This window comes from Carassius gibelio, chromosome B1, assembly GCF_023724105.1.
Source record: "Carassius gibelio isolate Cgi1373 ecotype wild population from Czech Republic chromosome B1, carGib1.2-hapl.c, whole genome shotgun sequence".
Classification (NCBI taxonomy): domain Eukaryota; kingdom Metazoa; phylum Chordata; class Actinopteri; order Cypriniformes; family Cyprinidae; genus Carassius; species Carassius gibelio.
The window spans coordinates 7544853-7565245 of record NC_068396.1 but is presented as its reverse complement, the minus strand read 5'-3'; the positions used below and the strand labels follow the sequence as shown (position 1 = coordinate 7565245).

The 20393-nt window shown below is 37.6% G+C and overlaps 1 protein-coding gene across 1 annotated transcript in view; it reads left to right on the top strand.

Annotated features, from left to right (window-relative positions):
- The window catches only part of grin2ab (glutamate receptor, ionotropic, N-methyl D-aspartate 2A, b), an 85848-nt gene that overhangs the window by 44742 nt on the left and 20713 nt on the right, over nt 1-20393 (top strand). The window contains exon 4 of the mRNA XM_052544770.1: nt 17975-18570. Within this exon, the coding sequence (XP_052400730.1) occupies nt 17975-18570 (596 nt within the window). The remainder of the gene's footprint in view (nt 1-17974; nt 18571-20393) is intronic.

Genomic DNA, 20393 nt, shown 5'->3' with positions numbered 1-20393 from the left:
TGCCTGTGTGTGTTAAGGTTATTATAGTTTTGCACTACAATACTGTATATACTAGTTTCAGTGTATTTTTCATTTCATATGCTAATTTTTTTCTCTTTTTCTTTTCTTTCCTTTTTTCCTATCTTTTTGCTGTTTAGGACTGTTTTTCACAGACGTTTTTTACACCGTCATGGTTTTAATTCCATCCGAAGCAAGCGCATTTGTGTTTTTCTCACATAACCTTGGCAAATTATCTAGTGTTTTTCAGCTAACTCTGGTCCTCTGAGAAATCTAATCCTGTTGGGATGGAAATGTATGTGATTGTGGTATAATATTTTTTCACAATGCTTCTCATTTATTTTGACCTTTATCGTAATGGTATAGTGTAACTGAAGCTGAAAACTAAAGTTTTTACACTGCCTTTGTAAAAGTTTGTGGTTTTAGCTGGCATCCCATCCAAATAAACATAATTTTATGTCTATAAAGGGAGTCCATTTCCAGAAACTGCTTAGAATGGCCACTTCAGCAGCACTGGGTGTCATTCTCACCTTAATTCTGTTCTGTAATTATGTTGAATTATGTGATTATATAATTTGCAATAAGTGGGTTTTGTGTATTTTATTATAAATGTATCCAAAGCACATGCTCTTCTATATTGCCCACATCCAGAAAATAGACATGGTATTTATTTTTATTATTAATAAATGTAAATCCACTTCCCTTACATATTCAAACGTGTAATTAAACTGATTTCAAAGTGCATTATTGTTACACTTCTTTAGTTTTAAAAACTTCAGTTTTTAGTCTTAGTAATTAGAGTCAGTTAACATACTCTATGATTTCCTTTGGGTATAGCATATGGTTTTTGAAAGACATGAGCACAGAAAGAAATTATGACAGAATTTTTCCCCCTACTTTTAAAGTAATCAGCTGAATATTCACAGTTATTTGCCTCTAAATTAAGTAAAACATTTGAATGTGAGATTAAGAGGTACTTTTAAAAAGCAAGATAAATCAGTAGAGTTTATCTATACTGGAAGATGCAACAGAACTAAATTGCTCCCATTATAATCAACAAAACTGTGCTTGCAGTGTAGAAATCATTGTGAATTTTAATTGAAGCGATTTATGTTATGTTGCATCACTTCTTTGCAATGTAGATTTGATGGGAGGCTGTTTTTTTTTATTCCATCATTACGAAGAGATTTTTGCACACTTTATTGAAAGAAAATTGAACCTCTGTTGCTATTCACAAATCTCTATACACTCTAAATCAAGGTTCAATTACACAGACACACAGGTCAGAATATCCTTCGACCATGAAAAAACTTAATTGTTTACAAAAATGACTTTATTTTTTTACAATTTGTATTATTTTATTTTATATCATTTGTCAAGCATCCCTAGATAAAACTTTTAATTTTAATAATAATAATAATAAGTTTAATAATTATTTTTTTCATTTATTATTGTTTTCCATTTATTTTGTTATTTTCTGCCTGGAGTTAACCGGGAAGTGTTGTGCTCCCATGAGGTTTTGTTTTGTTATCCAGAGTTGCCTTTTTGCTTTTTTTGTATGAAGTTCTGGGTCTGCTGCATGAATTTAATGTAGTTGATCTACCTGGGAATACTGGAAAGGCTGCTTGGCATGCCAATGCTCTACTGACAGAAACAGGAGAAAGAGCAACAAGACGGGTGCAGCCAGCCATAAATGGTGTTCCTGGCATGGACAAGGGTTAAGGGCATAACAGCAGTGGTTATAGGTAGGCTTGCATGAAACTAGCAGAAAACTGGACAGATTTTCACATAATTTGCATAATTTCTGCAGTTTCCACATAAAATGCTCTGCACATGCATCTGCTTGCTTGCATGTTTGTTTTTTTAAATCAATGTTTTGGACAATTTGGTAATACCTTCAGCTATCAAAAAAAGGTATATTCACAATAATAGTGATTTGTAGCAGTAAAATGAAAAGAAATGTTTTTTTTTTTGTTTTTTTTAAATGATGAACAATTATGGGCGATGCAACCTAATTAAGAGCAGCTTAACATCATGCAAGTCAGCAACAACACAATGTAGCCACTTCACCAATGGCCAATGGGTTCAATCTAAGGAGATAGATCATGTGCGCTTTAAGTCAACAAAAAAACAAAACTAACCCTGTTTACATCCTTAATGTGTTCCTGGTCTTATTGTGCATCGTTGGTGTATGTTATTCCAAAGAAAAAAGTATTAAAAATGTTTCAGCAAAATGCATTAACTTGCCTTCTTTGTGAATTTGCCACACTTTGGTTTATAACGCCCACTTTTAACAGTCCATTCAATTTCAATGGATGAAACTGAGTGCTATCCAACTTTTTGTTTATCCTGTAATATCCATCTTCATATATGTCACATTACTTAAGTAAAATGGGTTGTGAATACACTTTAAATCCATTCCACCGATTTTCCATCACTGTCAGATAAAAAAAAATGTGCAAAGACCAGTGGCGGGTCATCAGGGGACAGCACAGCTTCCCCAAAAAATTAATTACATCCGCTAAGTGATAAAGAAGTGGAGGGGGAGGCCGGGGGAGAGCTGAGCTCTTGTGGCTCCGTTGACAAAAATAATCAGCCAATCAGGATTGAGTGTTCACTTTCAGCGTTGAGGATTTTAGACAAAAGAAACCTTATAGGGGAGGTTAGCCTCCCTTTAATTAAAAAATTTAAAACAAAGGGGGAACATGCCTAAGCTGGAAATAGGCTTCCGTCACAGCAGTCGGCTCTTTAACACGGCTCTTTAACACAGACTTTTAAGAAGGGTTTGCTTTAAGTGATAGGCCAGGTAAGTGAAATTATATTGTCTTGCCATATGTGCCATTTTAATTACGTTTTCTGACTAAAAGCAACCAAAAAGTTTTTTTTTTAAAGTGGTTAAGTAAATAATAATATTAATAATAATTGGCAGGGATCCCCAGACCAATGCAATTCATGTTCTGTGTGGATCCAGTCACAGGTAGTGTTTAATATGAGATTTGAATATGATTTTTAATTGAGCTCTCATTACTTCTGATCTAAAAAGGCAAGGTGTTGGAGGAAATGCTTACTTTGGTTGAATTGCACCATACAGTATGAACTCAGTCTTTCTTTAGTCGCATGATGCTTCTGCTCTTACGAGTTTATTGGACTTTTGAGTTTTCCACAATAATGAAGTTCTAATGAATTCTGGGATTTTGAGTATTTGGGGGTTTGAATGGCCTTAGGGGAGAATAATAGAGACATTAAAAAGGCATTGTTTCTGCAAGCAGAAACAATTATGTGTTTCCGCTCAAAAAGAGAGACTCAGCACTGAATACTAATGTACATCCGCACACACATACATGTATTTCTGTATGCATACTGAATACTAAATTATATAATATATTCTACTTTTTTCAAAAGAGAGAACACACAAGTGATAAGTGACACATGTGGCAGAATAGAAACCCTGCCTATATCTCTCGTCTATGTGTGTGTGTGCATGCATCATAGTGGTATTTGATGGATGAGTAGTTGTTGTGATAAAGGCCTTTAGGAATGGAGAGATGTCAGGGTGGAGGTGAAGAAAGAAATGTTACGTTTTGATGGCTGAGTGTATGGTTAGGTGGATGATGGATGGTTAGAATAAACAAGTACAGTGTTCTGATGAAAGATTGTTTTGAAAGAGTGGTGGAAGTAGGGTTTGGTACCAAAACCCACGTCCCTATGTAACCGGTATGTGCTAGAACTGAATCAGAACTCAGATTTCGGTGCCACTTAAATGCCTGAGGGACCGATTGAAATATTTGTCCTGGTTCTCCAAAAAAGCGATAAGCTCCATAAACTGTACACAAATTTGTGATGGGCAGCCTAATGACAATCTTGACCAACCAATCAGAATTGGATAAAGATTTAAAAAAAAAAAAATTTAATGCAGTGATTAAAACCAATCTGAAGTGGACTGTATTTTCAAAAGATATATTTATAGATATATAAAAAATATGTATTTTAAAGATATAATTGGATAAATAACACCAGAAAATTGCAGCATTTTTCTTTTATTAGCTGAATCCAAGGCGTGCTGAATTCATGCGGAGATTCAGCCTTTTGCAAAAAAAAAGGTATGACCAGGAGCAAAAAATGGGCAGAAATATTTGTGCGCTATTACAAGGAGTTTTTGAGTTATGGGGAATTTAATAGGCTACATGAACATGTATCATAGCTAATAACAAAAATTACCTGAGCAGTTTTAATGATTTAAAAAAAACCCGGCCATATAACATCGAGCATGATCGGGGCAGGAGCATAATATAAGCACCTAAAATGCATGTAGGCAATACACCCGAAATTGAATAGGTGCATATTTGGAAAAAAATATTATTTGCAGTTCAGATTGATTACAAAAATTATTATTCTTGTTCTTTTACTTTTCCCCTGAATCCATTTAAAGCAGCACTATGTAACTTTTGGCGCTTTAGTGGTTAATAAGCAGAACTGCACGCATACCGAGGAAGAACATTCTATGGCGATTCACGCAGGCATGTGTTACTCCACAGCGGTGACGACCCGACCAGGCTACAATAGTCCAAAAATAAGCACTTATAAGTGTACCGTAGTGATTTGGGATAAGACAAAAACATGGTTTTGAAGATGAATTCATGATGTACTAGCTCATTGTATACATGTTGCTCATTTTGAATACAGAAAAAGAGTCACCATTGTAGAAACAATGATCCAGAGAAAGAGAACAGAGTTGTTTTTTTTCCTACTATTCAATAAAGAAAAGAAAGTGCATGATATTCTAGGCTTCCTATGAAAGCTTTTTTTCAGTGCACATATAATATAGTTGATATAGTTAATATAGCAATATGTACAGTATAAATATCTAGACTATGTGATGATTATGAAGACCCACCCAAAAATTCCCACCCAGGATATCTGCCAGCCCACCCTTCTATAGCGGTCAAGAACCGGGTCTGTGATAGCCTCAGAGACAGTACAGTACATTTTAAATTTCATAACTTAATTTCTTAACTGCTCACCCATGGAGATATATCATCTATCCAGCTCATGTTTATCAGATTGTTTAATATTATCCACAGTATGGTATTACTCTTATTGGTATATATAGCTGGGCATATTAAAATATATATCTGTTAAAGGTACTGTAGGGAACTTTTGTAAAAAAATATTTTTTACATATTCATTAAACCTGTCATTATGTCCTGACAGTAGAATATGAGACAGATAATCTGTGAAAAAAATCAAGCTCCTCTGGCTCCTCTCAGTGGTCCTATTGCCATTTGCAGAAAGTCATGCGCTCCCGGTAAAAAACAACCAATCATAGCTGCGGTCTGTAACTTTGTTTGTGTTCAAAATGTAGAAAAATGTATATAATAAGCGAGTACACCATGAATCCATTTTCCAAACCGTGTTTTTAGCTTGTCCTGAATCACTAGGGTGCACCTATAATAAGTGTTTATATTCGGACTATTTTAGATTGCTTCGGGGGTACTGCGGTGGAGTAACCCAGTACCTTTGTGATTCTTCATAGACATAAACAGAGAGAAGTAGATCCGGCTACGATGTTCTTCCGCAAGATCCAAGCAGTTCTGTTTATTAACCGCTAGAGCGTCAAAAGTTCCCTACTGCAGCTTTAATTGATTAGGCTTCGGGGGTTTAAACCTCAGTGAGGTTTGCCTGTGGATAGCTCAGAATCTAATCCCTTCAGAGTGAAGCCTGAGGCCAAATATAAAGTTCAGGACCTCTACAATATTCTGATTCGAACAGAGTGATCCTGACTGAAATACAGTTTACTAAAGGTCATGAGGGAGCAATCGGTTTCCCATCTACTGTGAAATTTTCACTGGGTTCATCCCTCATCACACCATAGCTGTTTCCTTCAGCGAAAATCTATCCCTTATCACATATGAACGCATACTTTATAAAGTGATCATGTTGCTATTTCCATAAAAAAAAATATTTTTAATAAAAAACATATTACAGTGCATGTGGCATAACATAGTCATTCACAGAACTGATTAAAGACAGTGACAGACAGCACTAAGTCAATTCATTTATTGAAACTAAATATTTATTAGCCTTAGAGTAAGGGAAGCGCAACTTGGGAAATGAGAGCATCCAAAGAGCATGTGAATGCTATGTATATTTATTTTAAATATTTTAATGTTTTTTTAATGTTATTACATTTTTAATTTTGTTTTTTGGTGGCTCTTTTTTTTTGTATTGGTTCAGGCACTGTTTAGGCACTGGTACAGTTATAAAGTATTGATTTGGCACTGGTATCATAAAAACAGACAGATGATGTCACATTAATTTGCATATGTATGACATTAGTGCTTTAAGTTTGCATTCAGACAAAATTAGGCACTTTACTCCATGAACTGTCACGTACTGTTCTTACAACATTTTACAATACTGTAATACATATTACATGTTAACCAGGAGTCTCTCTCACTTTATTCCTTAAATCCTGTTTTATAATCGCGACACCGTCTGATAAAATCTACACTTAAAACCGACTATGCAATGGTTTTGGCAATATTACTTTTTTGTCACTTGCAGCACACTGCCTGTGTCTGAGTAACAAACTATGAGCATATTAACATGAATTATGTTCATTTAAAAATCAAAACCGTAAATGACAATAGCTTGGAAACACTCTTTTATGCTCCCTTATTGATGAGTCGGCTGAGGTACGGCCAACTGAATGTGCTGCTTCTCTGTCGCTTGCCGCATAGAACAGACACAGAGAGAGGGGATACTGTGCAGGAAAAGTCAGACTTTGCACTTGCGGAGCAGTACTGGCGACATCTTCCAACCGAATGATAGCCAAGATTTATCCAAAAAAGGCACTAGGTATGTCACTATGTACCTTTTATGGAAAAAAGCCACTTAAAAGGGTTGTTAAATATAGTTCCATAGTCACACTCACGTGTGAGACGCAGTAGCTAAGGGCAGGGGTGGTGGATATTTGTGGCGATCAATGTGGATATTGTGACGGGCCGCCACAAATAAAATAGTGTATGGGAAACCCAGATGCATGGATGGATAAAACGATAGATGGATCGGTGCATAGATAGATGGATTGATCTATGGATGGGTGGATAGCTGGACAGTCCAAAAGAGACAGACACATAGTAGACTTGAACATTTAATTGCCCTGCATGTTGCCTGTGTTAAATGTCTATGAATTAAAGTTCAGTAAATTCTTGTGTGACATGGCCAGTTAATTTTTTTATTTTTGTTTGAATTGAAATGGAGCTAATTCTTCAAAACTGAATTTTGCACAACCCGGTGGAAAGCAGTAGACTAACTATAGTTTAGTAATTATTCATTACCTGACACTAACAGCTCATAGACTATAGACAATGGACATGCTCCCTTGTATTGCTCTGCCAGGCTTGTAATGTTGCAACCTTTGTTTGCTGTCATTCTGATATCAAAAACACACAGTTGGATTCAGATTAAACAATTGCTTAAAAAAAAAAATAGTTTGTTTGTGCCTGAACGCTCATAGGGTGCCTAAGCAGAGTTATAGTCAAGCTGCCAAGGGAAAAATCAATCATCCAGTGATTAAGGCATTTGAGTGGATAAGAGCCAACAGTTTAATCACCAACAATGACAAATTGGAGAGAACCAGTCGTACCCATATACCTTTGATTCACAGATGAAATTGTGTGGTTTGGGTACTGTCAGGATCTTTCTTGCTGCACATTTTTCCTTTCTGTTAGTCTGTCCAGTTCTGCCGTTATCTAATTTATCTCTGTTTTGCTAGCTTAACTGGCTCATTATCTCCTACTCCTGAGGTTTCATCATTTGTTATAGCCTCTCTGTGCAAGAGTAATTTTATGATGCTAAAATTTTCTATCGCTGCCTTCAGCAAGTCTTTATAGAGACAGGAATGAGAAAGAATACCAAGACACAATATTATTATAGTATAGTTCGGTCATGGTACAATGCACATTGAAAAAATATTTTGAAATCTGTTGTTTTTGTGTACTGCAATCTAACTATTAGATAAAATGTGATTTCTGGGTACTCAACATGAAAGGGGGGAATCTCCTCAACCACCACCAATGTGCAGCATCCACCTGGATGATGCGACGGCAGCCATATTGTGCCAGAACGCCCACCACACAACAGCGTACTGGTGGAGAGGAGACAGTGTGATGAAGCCAAGTAGTTTTGTCAAATTAAACAAAAAAATGCTAATGAACTCTCAGAGCAATTGGGGATGTAATTGGTGTTTCCCATTCAAAGGAAACTTCGAACTGCGTCCTCTAGGGGTTGCTATGGGGAACACCTTGTCATGACCCGTGTCTGAAGCATACATTGAAAAAACACCAACGATTTGGCCGGCGACAGCCTCTGACGTCACTACCGGCGTGTCTATAAACAGGCACCAGGAGAAAATGTCATTCTCTTCTTCGTCTTCACTGACTGTTCTGTTTGAAGCGTGCATCTGAAAGAACTGGTAAGAGCAATCTTTCTCTGTCTGTCATGGCGACTACTAGCAAGCGTTAAGACAATGTGTGCATCTGTTTCTGTGTTATTTGACACCCGATGACACACGATCTTTGCGTCATTTGTTTGGATGAAGAGCATGCACGCAATGTCTTTGAGGAGGCAGTCTGCGTGCATTGTGAGCGTTTTTTCTTTTTTTCAATTAAAAAGCTCCGCTCCCGTTTGTCTCTCTTTGGAAAAAATGCAGCCATCTGCTTGCCGCGGTTCAGGACCCACCACTGCTGAGGCCTGGAGGAGATTGAGCTTGTGAGAATTTCAGGTGGATCTGTCTGAATGGTTTAGAGAGGGACTTTCACTTTTGCGCTCATTGGCGGCAGACAAGAGAGAGAGCCTCAGGAGGAGGATGTTATATCTTTAACAATTTCTGATACTGAGGTTAACCAGGAAAAGCAGGAGATATTTGAGGATGGTGAAGAAGCTGAGGCGGAGCCTTCTCAATTCTCCTGCCCTGCATATGTAGAGCTGTTGGAGGTTATGGATCGCGCCACAGCAAAGTTGGACTTGCCATGAAAGTGCTCTAACAGGGTGACACCGTGAGGCCGCCTCAATGAGCGTTATCTTTCTGACCATAAGTCTCCAGCTCAGGTGAGTCTTCCATACAGAGATAAAAAAAAAATGAAAGAGGCCGTTTTCTTCTCGCATCCATCGGTTTCGGCATAAGAGTTGTGCAGACATTGAGGCGATGTGCGAAGACGAAGATTAGCCCCTGTGTGACAGGCAAGACATTTTATATTTATTGTAAAATGCTAGGTTCTTAGCCGTATCTCTTTCCTGATTCCAAGTCTTCAGCTCTAGCCCGGGCAGAGGCCCTAACATATAAGTTGGGTATGTAGCTTAGGACTTTGGCCGTAAGGGGTACTGTCACAGACAGCCGTCTAAACATCCCAGGGACAACTCCAATGGAAATGGTAGTGTTGGTACTCAGTGTTCCCATGATTCTGGCCTGCACTCCCCTCAGCATGGCGGCATGTTCGGCACACGTCAACAGTATCTCCACCATGATAATCACTGAATGAGTGACTGAAGAGCTTTCTGTTGTAACCATAGACTGTATAAAAACAGGTTGTAACATTGTGACAGGTAAATAAGAGGGTGACATCTAGTGGAGAAGACTAATGAAAAGATTAACTTTAATAAGCCAATATGCCAATAACCGATATGTTATTTATAAATCTAAATCCACATTTTTACATAATTTTTGATAGCCTGATTACCAAAAAGTATCATCATTTAAAGCCATTAAACACTTAAACATAAATCAAACATAAATCTGCCTTACAAATAAATCAAATAAAATACTTACTTTTATTATAACACCGCGTAACTGACACGCTGTGACTCACAGCCTGTGAGGAAAATAAAAAATTAGGCTATTAGCTTAGGCTACTCCTCAATAAATATGTTTTAAAATGTATTTTAAAACCGATTTATTATAGCCTACAATGAATTGTAGGCCTATAGCTTAAATAAAATTGTTACACTTCAGTAACATTATCAATTTTATGCACCAACTTTCAAAAACAGGTCACAAGAGAAACATAAAAAAAAATAAAACAAATGAAACCATTATTTATATATATATATATATATATATATATATATATATATATATATATATATATATATATATATATATCACGTATTAGGTAGAGATGCATTGAATATTCGGCCACCAAAAATTTTCCGAAAATACTTTTATCACCAAAACAACACGGCCAAAATGTTGTGATGACGCAAACAGAAACCGGGACCTGCACGTGCACCTGCATAGCACAGACCACGAGCTCCCCGCGACATTCACTTCACACCAGTGGGTCTTAATAGAGAACATTCTCTCTCTTCTAATTCCTTTAGGGGTGTGCCGGTTCCAGAATTGGTGATGACGGTTATGACGTGAGTCAAATGTGACGGTTCATAACATAACCATCGGGGGGGGGGGAGATCTGTCACAAAACTCATCATCCGCGCCAACGTTTTTTGAGCAAATTTCAAAGCCGCACCCGCCCGCCATCCGCTGATTGTTTTGGGGTCTATGGCGATGCAATGCTTTGCTGATGCGAGCCGCAAAAAAAAGCCATTGCCATTTGCCCATTAGCTCCGCCCACTACCGGAGAAACTGGTATGTCTTCTGCTTGTTCGAAAATGAATATGAATAATTCTAAATTAAATCCATTATTTTGACAGGAGAAGACAACAAAGAATAGTTTACATATAGCGTGTTGTTTAAGCGTGGTAAGACTCTCGCTCTCTCTCTCTTTGCATGTGTGAGAAACAGCGCTATCAGTAAAGTGACGGTGAGTCGTGTGCCTTCACAAAGAGTTTACAGAGCATCAAATACAGGTGTGCTGTGCGTCCATTGAGATGAGCTGAAAAGTTCAGATCGCTTGAAGGAGAGAGAACTCTGAAGCTCAGATGCTGAAATTAATGCAAGCGTCATGCGCTTCAGTCTATGTAGTAAACAAACCCGCACGTCTCTGCCATTCATTAATTCACATAGAGGCGCGCAGAGAACTTTTGCGGCTTAACATTTACAGATACTGGTCCATATGGAGATTTGATTTGATTATTTTATGCTAACTTTGGCAAATTCCATGACTGTCCATATTAAAATGCAAGTTTCATTTTCATGACTGGATTTCGAGATTCCGTCCTCGTTTTTTGCTTCATGGAAATCATACAGCAAATTTCAAAGCCGCACCCGCCCGCCATCCACTGCTTGTTTTGCGGTCTATGGCGATGCAATGCTTTGCTGATGCGAGCCGCAAAAAAAAGCCATTGTCTGTTCTAGAAAGGATGCAGCAAAGATATTTAATGCTAAAGTATGAGGCATAGGCCTACGCTGAGTTTCATTTACAATGAGATGTGCTCTAGGTCACAGTGCAGTGCAAGCGGCGCGCTGGTGCTTCCATGTCACGGTTATCATTGTCTGCTTTACTTGCTTTTTATTTATTAAAATACATGCAATTGGTTGATGAAACATTTATTAAAATTAAGATAAAATTTGTACAAAACGAAATTCGTTTTTAAGAAAGGTTTTCTACAAAGCAAAATTTTATGAAGTGGTAAATATCATGTCTGACGATTTACAAAACTTCATTAAGTGGTAAAAACCATGTCTCCCGATATATTGTGCATCTTATGATCCTATCTAAAAAATGAAAATAATTTTTGATAAAAAATGTTTGTAAAAAATATTTTAATGACACGGTTTTGGCGGTTATAGAGTTCTAATGACGGTGTTCAACTATAACCGTCGGTCTCACGGTTATATACTAACCGTCACACCCCTAAATTCCTTTATTCGCAGATCTAAAGCGTCTCCCAACAAAGAGATTGAGACGGACCACGAAGTGAAAACAAAGAAAATTACAGTCTTATAGAGTCTGTTAGCACACGTCTCACTGAGATCTTTTCGGATCCTCTGCACTTCATTGCGAATGTGCTTGATCCGGGTTATAAAGACCAATAATTGGATGCAGAAGCGCAGGAGACAGATCAGAGCGCAGAAAAAAAGACTCGTCTCTGGGCATGCACCATCGTTGTCTGATATGTTCAGTGAATGTTCAGTGAAATTGAAACTCTGCAAGAAAGTGCCTCAAATAATAATAATATACACACACACGCACACACACACACACACACACACACACACACACATATATATATATATATATATATATATATATATATATATATATATATATATATATATATATATATATATATATATACATATACATATACATACTTAATACCAGATTGTAGCCATATTTCTGCTAGATTTCTGCTTTAATTTGATTAAAAAATTGTTTATTTATGCCCTGGTACTATTTAAATATACTTTCTCAAATATTTCTCAAATGTCAGGCAGATGACAAGCTCAACTGGTCAACAGCTAGATGGTTATCTGTCTGAAGTCCCCATCCCCAGAAGTGTCATGGACTCACAGGCTGTGAGAATATATGCTGTTAATGCGTTGTTAGATGCCGAAAGCGGCGTACGTTTTTACTTTCACTATCATGGTAAAAGACGTTTGCCGGCATAAGTCTGACTTGCACAAAGTTAGCAAATTGCTTGTATGATATCCACTGGCTTTTCTCATAGCAGTCAATTTTGAATCGCTGACAGATCCATATACTTAGCATGCCAAATATATTACAGGCTTTGGCAACTCTCTAAGATTACATCTTTGATAATTCACACTGCGTGATTGTCACTTGCATAAACAAGCATGGATTTGCCTCCGATTTCGGGCATTTGTCTGCGATTTCGCAAAACGTGTCAGCGAGTGTAAATAAGGGCTAAAATTGTGCAGTGTGAACGCGTTAATGCTCCACCCCTTCTGAACTTTAGACAAAATGCAGTGCAACTAATTCAGATACTTGGGTTAGTGTACATGATTCGAAATTTTTGTTCTCAGTGGGTTTCTTGAAGTGGTAGAGGTAAAAAGGAAATATTTGTTGTCAAGCTTCCGGGTCAGTGGCTGTAGCATATAAGTAGCAAGGTCAAGGATTGTCGGTTGGCACCATGTACAAGAAATCATGTTCAGGTCAGTCTGGTTTTCTATTACTTTCATAGATGTTATCAACAGAACAGTACACTTGTTTGCAAAAGCTTCATGTACCTCTGTGTACCTGGACTTTTTTGTAAGGGTCAGTTTCTGACTGATGGATCCCTTGGCTCTAATATATCTTTATGAAGGTAAGTTCAAGCCCTTGGCTAACATGAGCTGGCTGGATGGTGTTGGCTCCCAGCGTATAAAAGGTGATCCTTTCTGAGTGTACATTCTTGATCTGATCTCAGAGGTCAATGGTGGAACCCCAGCACCCAGTGGCAATGGCAGAGACAGGTGATCTAGCAGAATGCCTGAGGTACCACTTTCATTCCAAGGAAGAATTACGGTCCAAATCGCTCCTATCCTTTATGACTGAGCTCTTCAGTGATCATCAGAGGAGGGGATGCTAAAGGGTTGAACATGCTCTACCAAAAAAGGCAAGTTCTGTTGTTGGCTCTTACTTGGAGATAATTGGATGAGTACTGTCTAAATTAATAAACATCATGGACTATGTATTTTATTCTCTCCAAAATCATGCCAGCTGAAATGATTTTGTCCTTTCTGACTACAGCTGTAATAGTTATGTTCTATTGTAAAATATTTTAGAATATAATGTAATGGCAAAACTGAATTTTCAGCAGCTAGAAAAAAGTGGAAACACAAGTGGCCTGTTTGAAATAGAAAGCTTTTGTAACATATCTTTAAATGTCATTATTAAATGTCTTGAATTGACTGTTATTCTGCAAATATGCATTTAATTAATCAGAAGTATTAATTTTAGTGGTGGGTATAGATTAATTTTTTTAATCTAGATTAATCTCACTGTGATCTTGAAATTAATCTAGATTAAAATGGCTCATTTGAATTCTGCCGAAGGCATACAAAATATGTGTGTTACCCAAATAAAATTGACAAACAGTAAGTCTTTGAGAAGGGGTTAATCAAGCTAGGTGGTGCATTAGAAAAGGGGCTCATCTCCTGTTTCCAAAATGCATCACAAAGTGCTTGAAAAAACTGTAAACTAATTTCACATTGCACAAGGTGCAAACAACCTTACGCCAGTTTCACACCAATGTTTAAGTTTTTTTCAAGTTTTTAGGTGTCAAGGTACAGAAACCAAATAATTAAATGTAAAATAGCACTGGATAGTCTTCAATGTAAAAATGAAATATACAATCAAACCTACATTTATTTAGACACCTTCAACATTTCTCACATTATTACAGTTTTGCTATATATATATATCAAAAATTTGGTCACTTTAAGAGACGATGAACGCATCCAATATCATACACATCCCATTTTTTTCCTCAACTGTTTACTTTCGCTTCAGAAATAACTGACAGTTTTTTCGAGCATAATTTCCAAGGTGGATATTTTGACATATTTTGTATGTATTTGTCGGCACAAGAGCAAAAATAAGCAATTTCGTTGTTGAAGTGTTTTGAGATGCCTTTCTCTGCGTTAGATCTGAACACCAGAACACCGCTAGTACTGAATTGGGCTCTTTCACATATTTTTGTTTGTTCAAACTGCGATTTGTATTTGTTCGTTCAGGTGCAGGAGGGACTTCGAGGAGAGATTCACAGAAGAGAGCTAGGTTCAGTGTCGCTGTCCGTGATACGCAGCTCCCAATCTCTCTCGTGCGCACCGAACACAGCGCGCGAGTATCCAGCTACTCTGTTCAGCTTTTCCGCGTCTTGTGTTTGGATGCTCTATGTTTAAATCGACAAGCGGTAAGGCTTAAAAACACGTGAAAATGATAAGCTTTCATGACGTTGCGCAGCAGTGGCCCGTCAACTGTCCTGAGCATCTTTTTAGGCTGGCCTCAGCCAGTCGGTTATATAAAATATCAAGGTGAATATAACGGCCCACCACTAATTTATTTATTTTCAAACAAACAGACAAAAAAAAAAACACTGACAGCTCTTGGTAAGTATAAATATTTGAATGATGAATCATCATATTTACATTCCATATACTTTTTTTTCTGAAAAATAAATTATATCAATCATTCACTAAAAGTACATTTGAGCATCACAACATTATAATGTAAAAAATGAAAATGGAGATTTCATTTTTCATTTAACAGGGTTACTAAATTATTATTTCTTTCAAAGATTTGCTTTGCCTTTTTCATTATAAAACACTCATTCTAAATGTAAAAATAATGAACCTGTACAATTAAATAACCAATAACAACCAATATCAATAATCTGAAACATTTCTAATATTGGCTAATTACCAACATGCTACTGATACAGTTTTACTAAAATATTGAGATGCAAGTCAACCCTGACTGCTTACCACCTCCATTATTCTGCTCCAGAAGTACAAGGGGTGGATGCTAGTCTCTTTTCCTGTCCTGAGGTCCTCTTTTAAATCATTATTATTATTATTTTTAAAGCTATTTTTGTTTTTTGCCCAGGAGTGTCAGTCACACAGTTGTTCAAACCCTGACCAGTCTCTGCTGAGTAATAGGAGAACAGGAAGCTTTTTCTGTACTACTTCTGCTTTGATGAAGTGAGAACAGCAGGCATTTTCCACCAAAAAATGGGATTGCTTTGGGACATATAGAATACATTCAGAAAGATTTATTCCAAATGTCTTTAGTGCACGAGTAGCTCATTACTCTCTAATGTGTTTAAGCGTCTGTATTTAAAATTAAATAAATAAATGACCGTAGGACAGCAAACTCCCAAGCGTTGTATTCTGAATCATAATGCTAACAACCATCATAAACAAATAAAATAATCTTTCATAAACTGTATTTCGGAAATACAAATATGAATTATGAACTTCTTCTAGGGCTATCAGTATGTGTGGATGTCAAGCATCAGTAAGTATGTGTGAATAATCAGGATAATCTCTGGAGTCTGTCCATATCATTTGAGATTACTTCAAAAGATCCAAGCAGATGTTAAATTATTGATGTGATTTTTCCTTCTGTTTTAAAATTTGCATGACATTCCAAAGCTGGAATACAAAAAGTGAATGATTATACTGCGTATCTTCATACTGGCAATCAAAAAAAAAAAAAAAAAGAAATTTCATTGAGCAACATTCATATGCATCATTATCAAGAAAATGGCAGCTCCAAGGTCAGGATGTGTGGACAAATAAATGGGTGACAAAATTGAAGAAGTGCTTTAATGGAAGGATATTTCCACACTCTGACTCTCCAGACCCTCTCTGATTAAAGCAATTTCCCGTCACACATCTTTTGTGCGTTTGTTTGTGTGTGCATCTACCTGCAAACCTCCAGGTCTGCACCTAAATTCTAACCCTCTTCACATGCTTATCAACCTCCTGCCAAACTGGAAAACCTTTCAGCACCTCAGTACCAAATATAAAAATTATGTGTGAGTCTGTATGATTAATTTTCGAAAAACCGGGTCTGAGAGCGGGTATTTTTTGATTAAACACACTATATGTGTGCGCACATTTACATGGCTATATACGTACAGTATATGCACCTTGGCTTATATCCGTTTACACCTGAGATTTGTGTGGGCCTTCGTGTATGTGTGAGCGCACCCAAGCTGTGTGCATACCTCTAATCCAGTTTCATCCTAGAGCCTCTTAAATGCTGAAGTGCTGCATTCACAGTGCAAAAGGGACCATCCAAAACAATCGAGTGCAGCCCTTACATTTGCATTGATTTATTAACTCCTCAGTGTATCTGGGACACAGTTTTAATGTCTCCTGAATTGTTTGTGTGATATATTTTTAGAATGTGACATAACTGGTTTATGTGAGGTTTGGTACTCGCTCAGTTTTGGATCAGTGGAGATGTTTTGCTTTGTGACTCAGTTACGAGCTGAAGATTCAATTTTCTCAGTAGGTTCGGTTACAGTGAAGTACAGTTTGAGTAGCATACATTTACCTCATGTAAATTCAATTGCCTTTGGCCTCTTTATTTTATTTTGCTCAAAGTATGGTGCTAATCCTCGGCAAATACCTCCTCCTTACCTGTTTATTTGCGTATCACTGTTTGCTTAAGCTCAGTATTTTAAATCTGTCACAGCACCGTGGTGGACAGATCAGCGCCAATGTGTTTGCACAGCCCGTGAACCATGATATTCATAAGCTCCATTGTTGCTCGTTTATGTGTTTGTGTATTCTGAGATATCAAGCTGTCACCGCACAAGGATGCAGTCATTATTCTTAACTCAGTCAGTGACTCCAGTGTGACAGTGTGCAGCAATTTCTGTCTTTCTCCTTTCTCCTGTATTCAACGGCTCACTGTCTGCTCCTGATGCCTGCCCTTCTCTCTTGCTCGTTCCTGTTCCCTCTGTAAACCTTTTCACACTTTCACGTTCGCAAAGCTGAAGGCTTCAGTCGTAGGTTAAAGGAACTTCTGCTTTATCAGTGGCAGTGAGAAACAGCCTTTCCACCATTTTCAAATATTTCTCAGGGGTGATGAAATAAAATGATTTCACGTTTTACGGCTGGATAAAAGCAGTTATTTTATGGTTTAAAGCAGGAGTACCTAAAGTAACACACTTAAAAATCTACGAATATCATTGCATTAGACATTAAATATCAAAGTACACTACCATCTCTTATGTTCACCAAGGCTGGATTTCAGATACATTTCAGATAAAGGCATATTTCTAGCCCCAACCAAATGAGCTTGAATACATAATGATAGTTTAGTTGATTTATCAGAACTGACGACTCTTCATTGGCAAGAATGCAGGTGGAAGTACAATTACCCAACTATCAGAGTCAGATGTGACAACACATAGTTTGTATTTCCCTGCAGTTCTTCATCTAACTTTCCTTTTCTGTCTTCACTCCTACTCATGTTTCCCTTTCTCCTTTTCTCTTCCACCACCTGTTCTTTCTGGCTCTTTCTCCCTCTTGCTCTTTCTCTATCTCTACTTTTTATAGGATGCCAGTTCTTCGTTTTTCCAGTTTGGGGCCTCCCTCCAGCAGGAGGCGCTGTTGATGCTTTCTATAATGGAGGAATACGACTGGCACGTCTTCTCGGTGGTCACCACCAAATTCCCAGGTTTCCAGGAGTTCATAGCCACCGTCCGCGTCACGGTGGACCACAGTTTCATTCGTTGGGATCTTCAGAGTGTAGTGACGCTGGACGGCGTCGGCGAACCTGAGGATCGAGCCCACGTGCAGCTTAAACGCATCCAGTCGCCTGTCATCCTCCTCTACTGCTCCAAAGATGAAGCGACATTGGTTATGGAGGAAGCCCGTTCGCTAGGGCTCACCGGGGCTGGTTTTGTGTGGATTGTTCCTGGTCTGACGACAGGAAATCTTGAACAAATCCCAGAAACCTTTCCGACGGGGATGATATCTGTGGTGTACGACGAATGGGATTATCCCCTGGAGACTCGTGTGCACGACGCTGTGGGAATTATCAGTTCTGCAGCCGCTGCCATGTTCAGAGAGGAAGGTCGGATACCTGATGGAACGGCTAGCTGCCACGGCCAATCAGAGAAGCCGGAGGTGCCGCCAAGTGCTCTGCGAAGGTAAGAATGGATTGCTTATGGTTGCATGCTTGAAAATCTGTTTTCATAATGAAATGGATGAACATACACATATACAAAACTAACCCAAGGCAAATCCTTTCATATTTACTGTGCAATGGTAGTTATACGTTGAGAAAGAGAGATTACATCAACGTTAACATGATAAAGCACAATCTTTTTCAAATTCTGTAATCTCAACATACTTATGTAGATGCTTCATGCTGTGTCTTTTGGCTCGCCTTTCTGTACTACAGCTTGGCCACCTACTTCTTTGGGCAAGCAGTTCCTTTTATAAGCCTCAAACTCACTGGCTAACAGTACCCTTTCTTTCTAACTCAATCCAGAAAAGTGGCCAACATGGTTTTCCAGAGTGCATTATTCCACTCTGCAATAGGTGCACTTAGAAATGAGAATAGTACTTAAAGAAATGAGTAGTACTTTTGAGAAATGTGTCAAAATGATCTTCACTACATGAGTGGACTAAAAAAAGCAGTTTTATTGTATGTAAGTGATCCTTTCATTGTAACCGTCATGTTGAGATAACTTTGAATGAGTTGTAAAGACAAACTTTCAGAGAACAATTTTTCAACTTGTGCACCGGTCAGTCTGTTATCTGGATGCTTTTTAGAGCTTTTGGGGCCAGAAGACAAGCTAAAGCCATCATATTGGTTATTTCAGAAGACAAATCAGGACAGGCAATACACCAAGAGGTCAAGGTTTGGCTGGTTAACATGGTCCAGTTGGCCCCTGATTGACTTGAAAACAATTGTGTCCGGTACTGTGTGGCTGCGAGCAAAGATGGCAGCATTCAAATTGCGTACTTCCAAGAAGACTGCGCAACTGGCATTGAAACGAATGCTAACGGACAGCTTTCTCCAGGCATTACAGACCTCCACGCACTACAAGACACAAACTCAGCACCCTTCGCAAGGCACAAAATCATGCACATGCTAAATCCATTCTTGACAAGATGTCAGCAAACAATGTGGAGGAAGGTCTTGCGATTTGCAAAGAATGAGGAAAAAGAGCCAAACAAAGTGGATAAGACATAGGTTGAGGAGACATGGGCAATCTAAATGACCTAAATTAAATTGCTAAAACATAAACAATCAATAACCATTATGTCAATAACTAAAAACTATGTGTTTTATTGAAGAACAAATAGATCTTACAACTTCTGGAATCAGAAAATTGTAAAACTGTGTAACTGATATTACGTAAGTATAAAATGATTCAATATTTACTTAATACATCCTGTGGGTCCCTAAAATGTTTGAAATTAAGTTTTTCAAGTCCAAAGTATCTTAAATGGTATAACAAAAGAGGTCTTAAATTTGGGGTATTGAAAAACAGAAATTGTGATACATTTTAATGTTATTATGAAACTTCAAAAGACTGACTTAATTGAATGTGAATGCTGCATGTACAAACGCAGCACTGCGGATGCAGATTCTACAGGCCTGTGGTTCCACAGCAGTTCAAAGTCAATGAATACTATACATTTATGCCATTTGATTGCTTATGATCTACTTTTGATATATTATGACTATTAGAGTGCATATTTTATTTTCGTCATCTTTTTGAATTAGCGGCTGGCAGTAGGAAATCATAGACATTTTTATAACAAAAGTCCTAGTTTATTTCAGGCTTATTTGTAATTAAAAGAAGATAAAGAGTTTTTAACACATTTGGTGGATGTATATTTTACTAGTGTCAGCACAATAATCTGTTTATTACCTTTCATTATTATCTTTATCAGCAAACTTCAATATCGGTTAACCTCCAATTTATACAGTACTGTATGTATTGATATATTGATACAT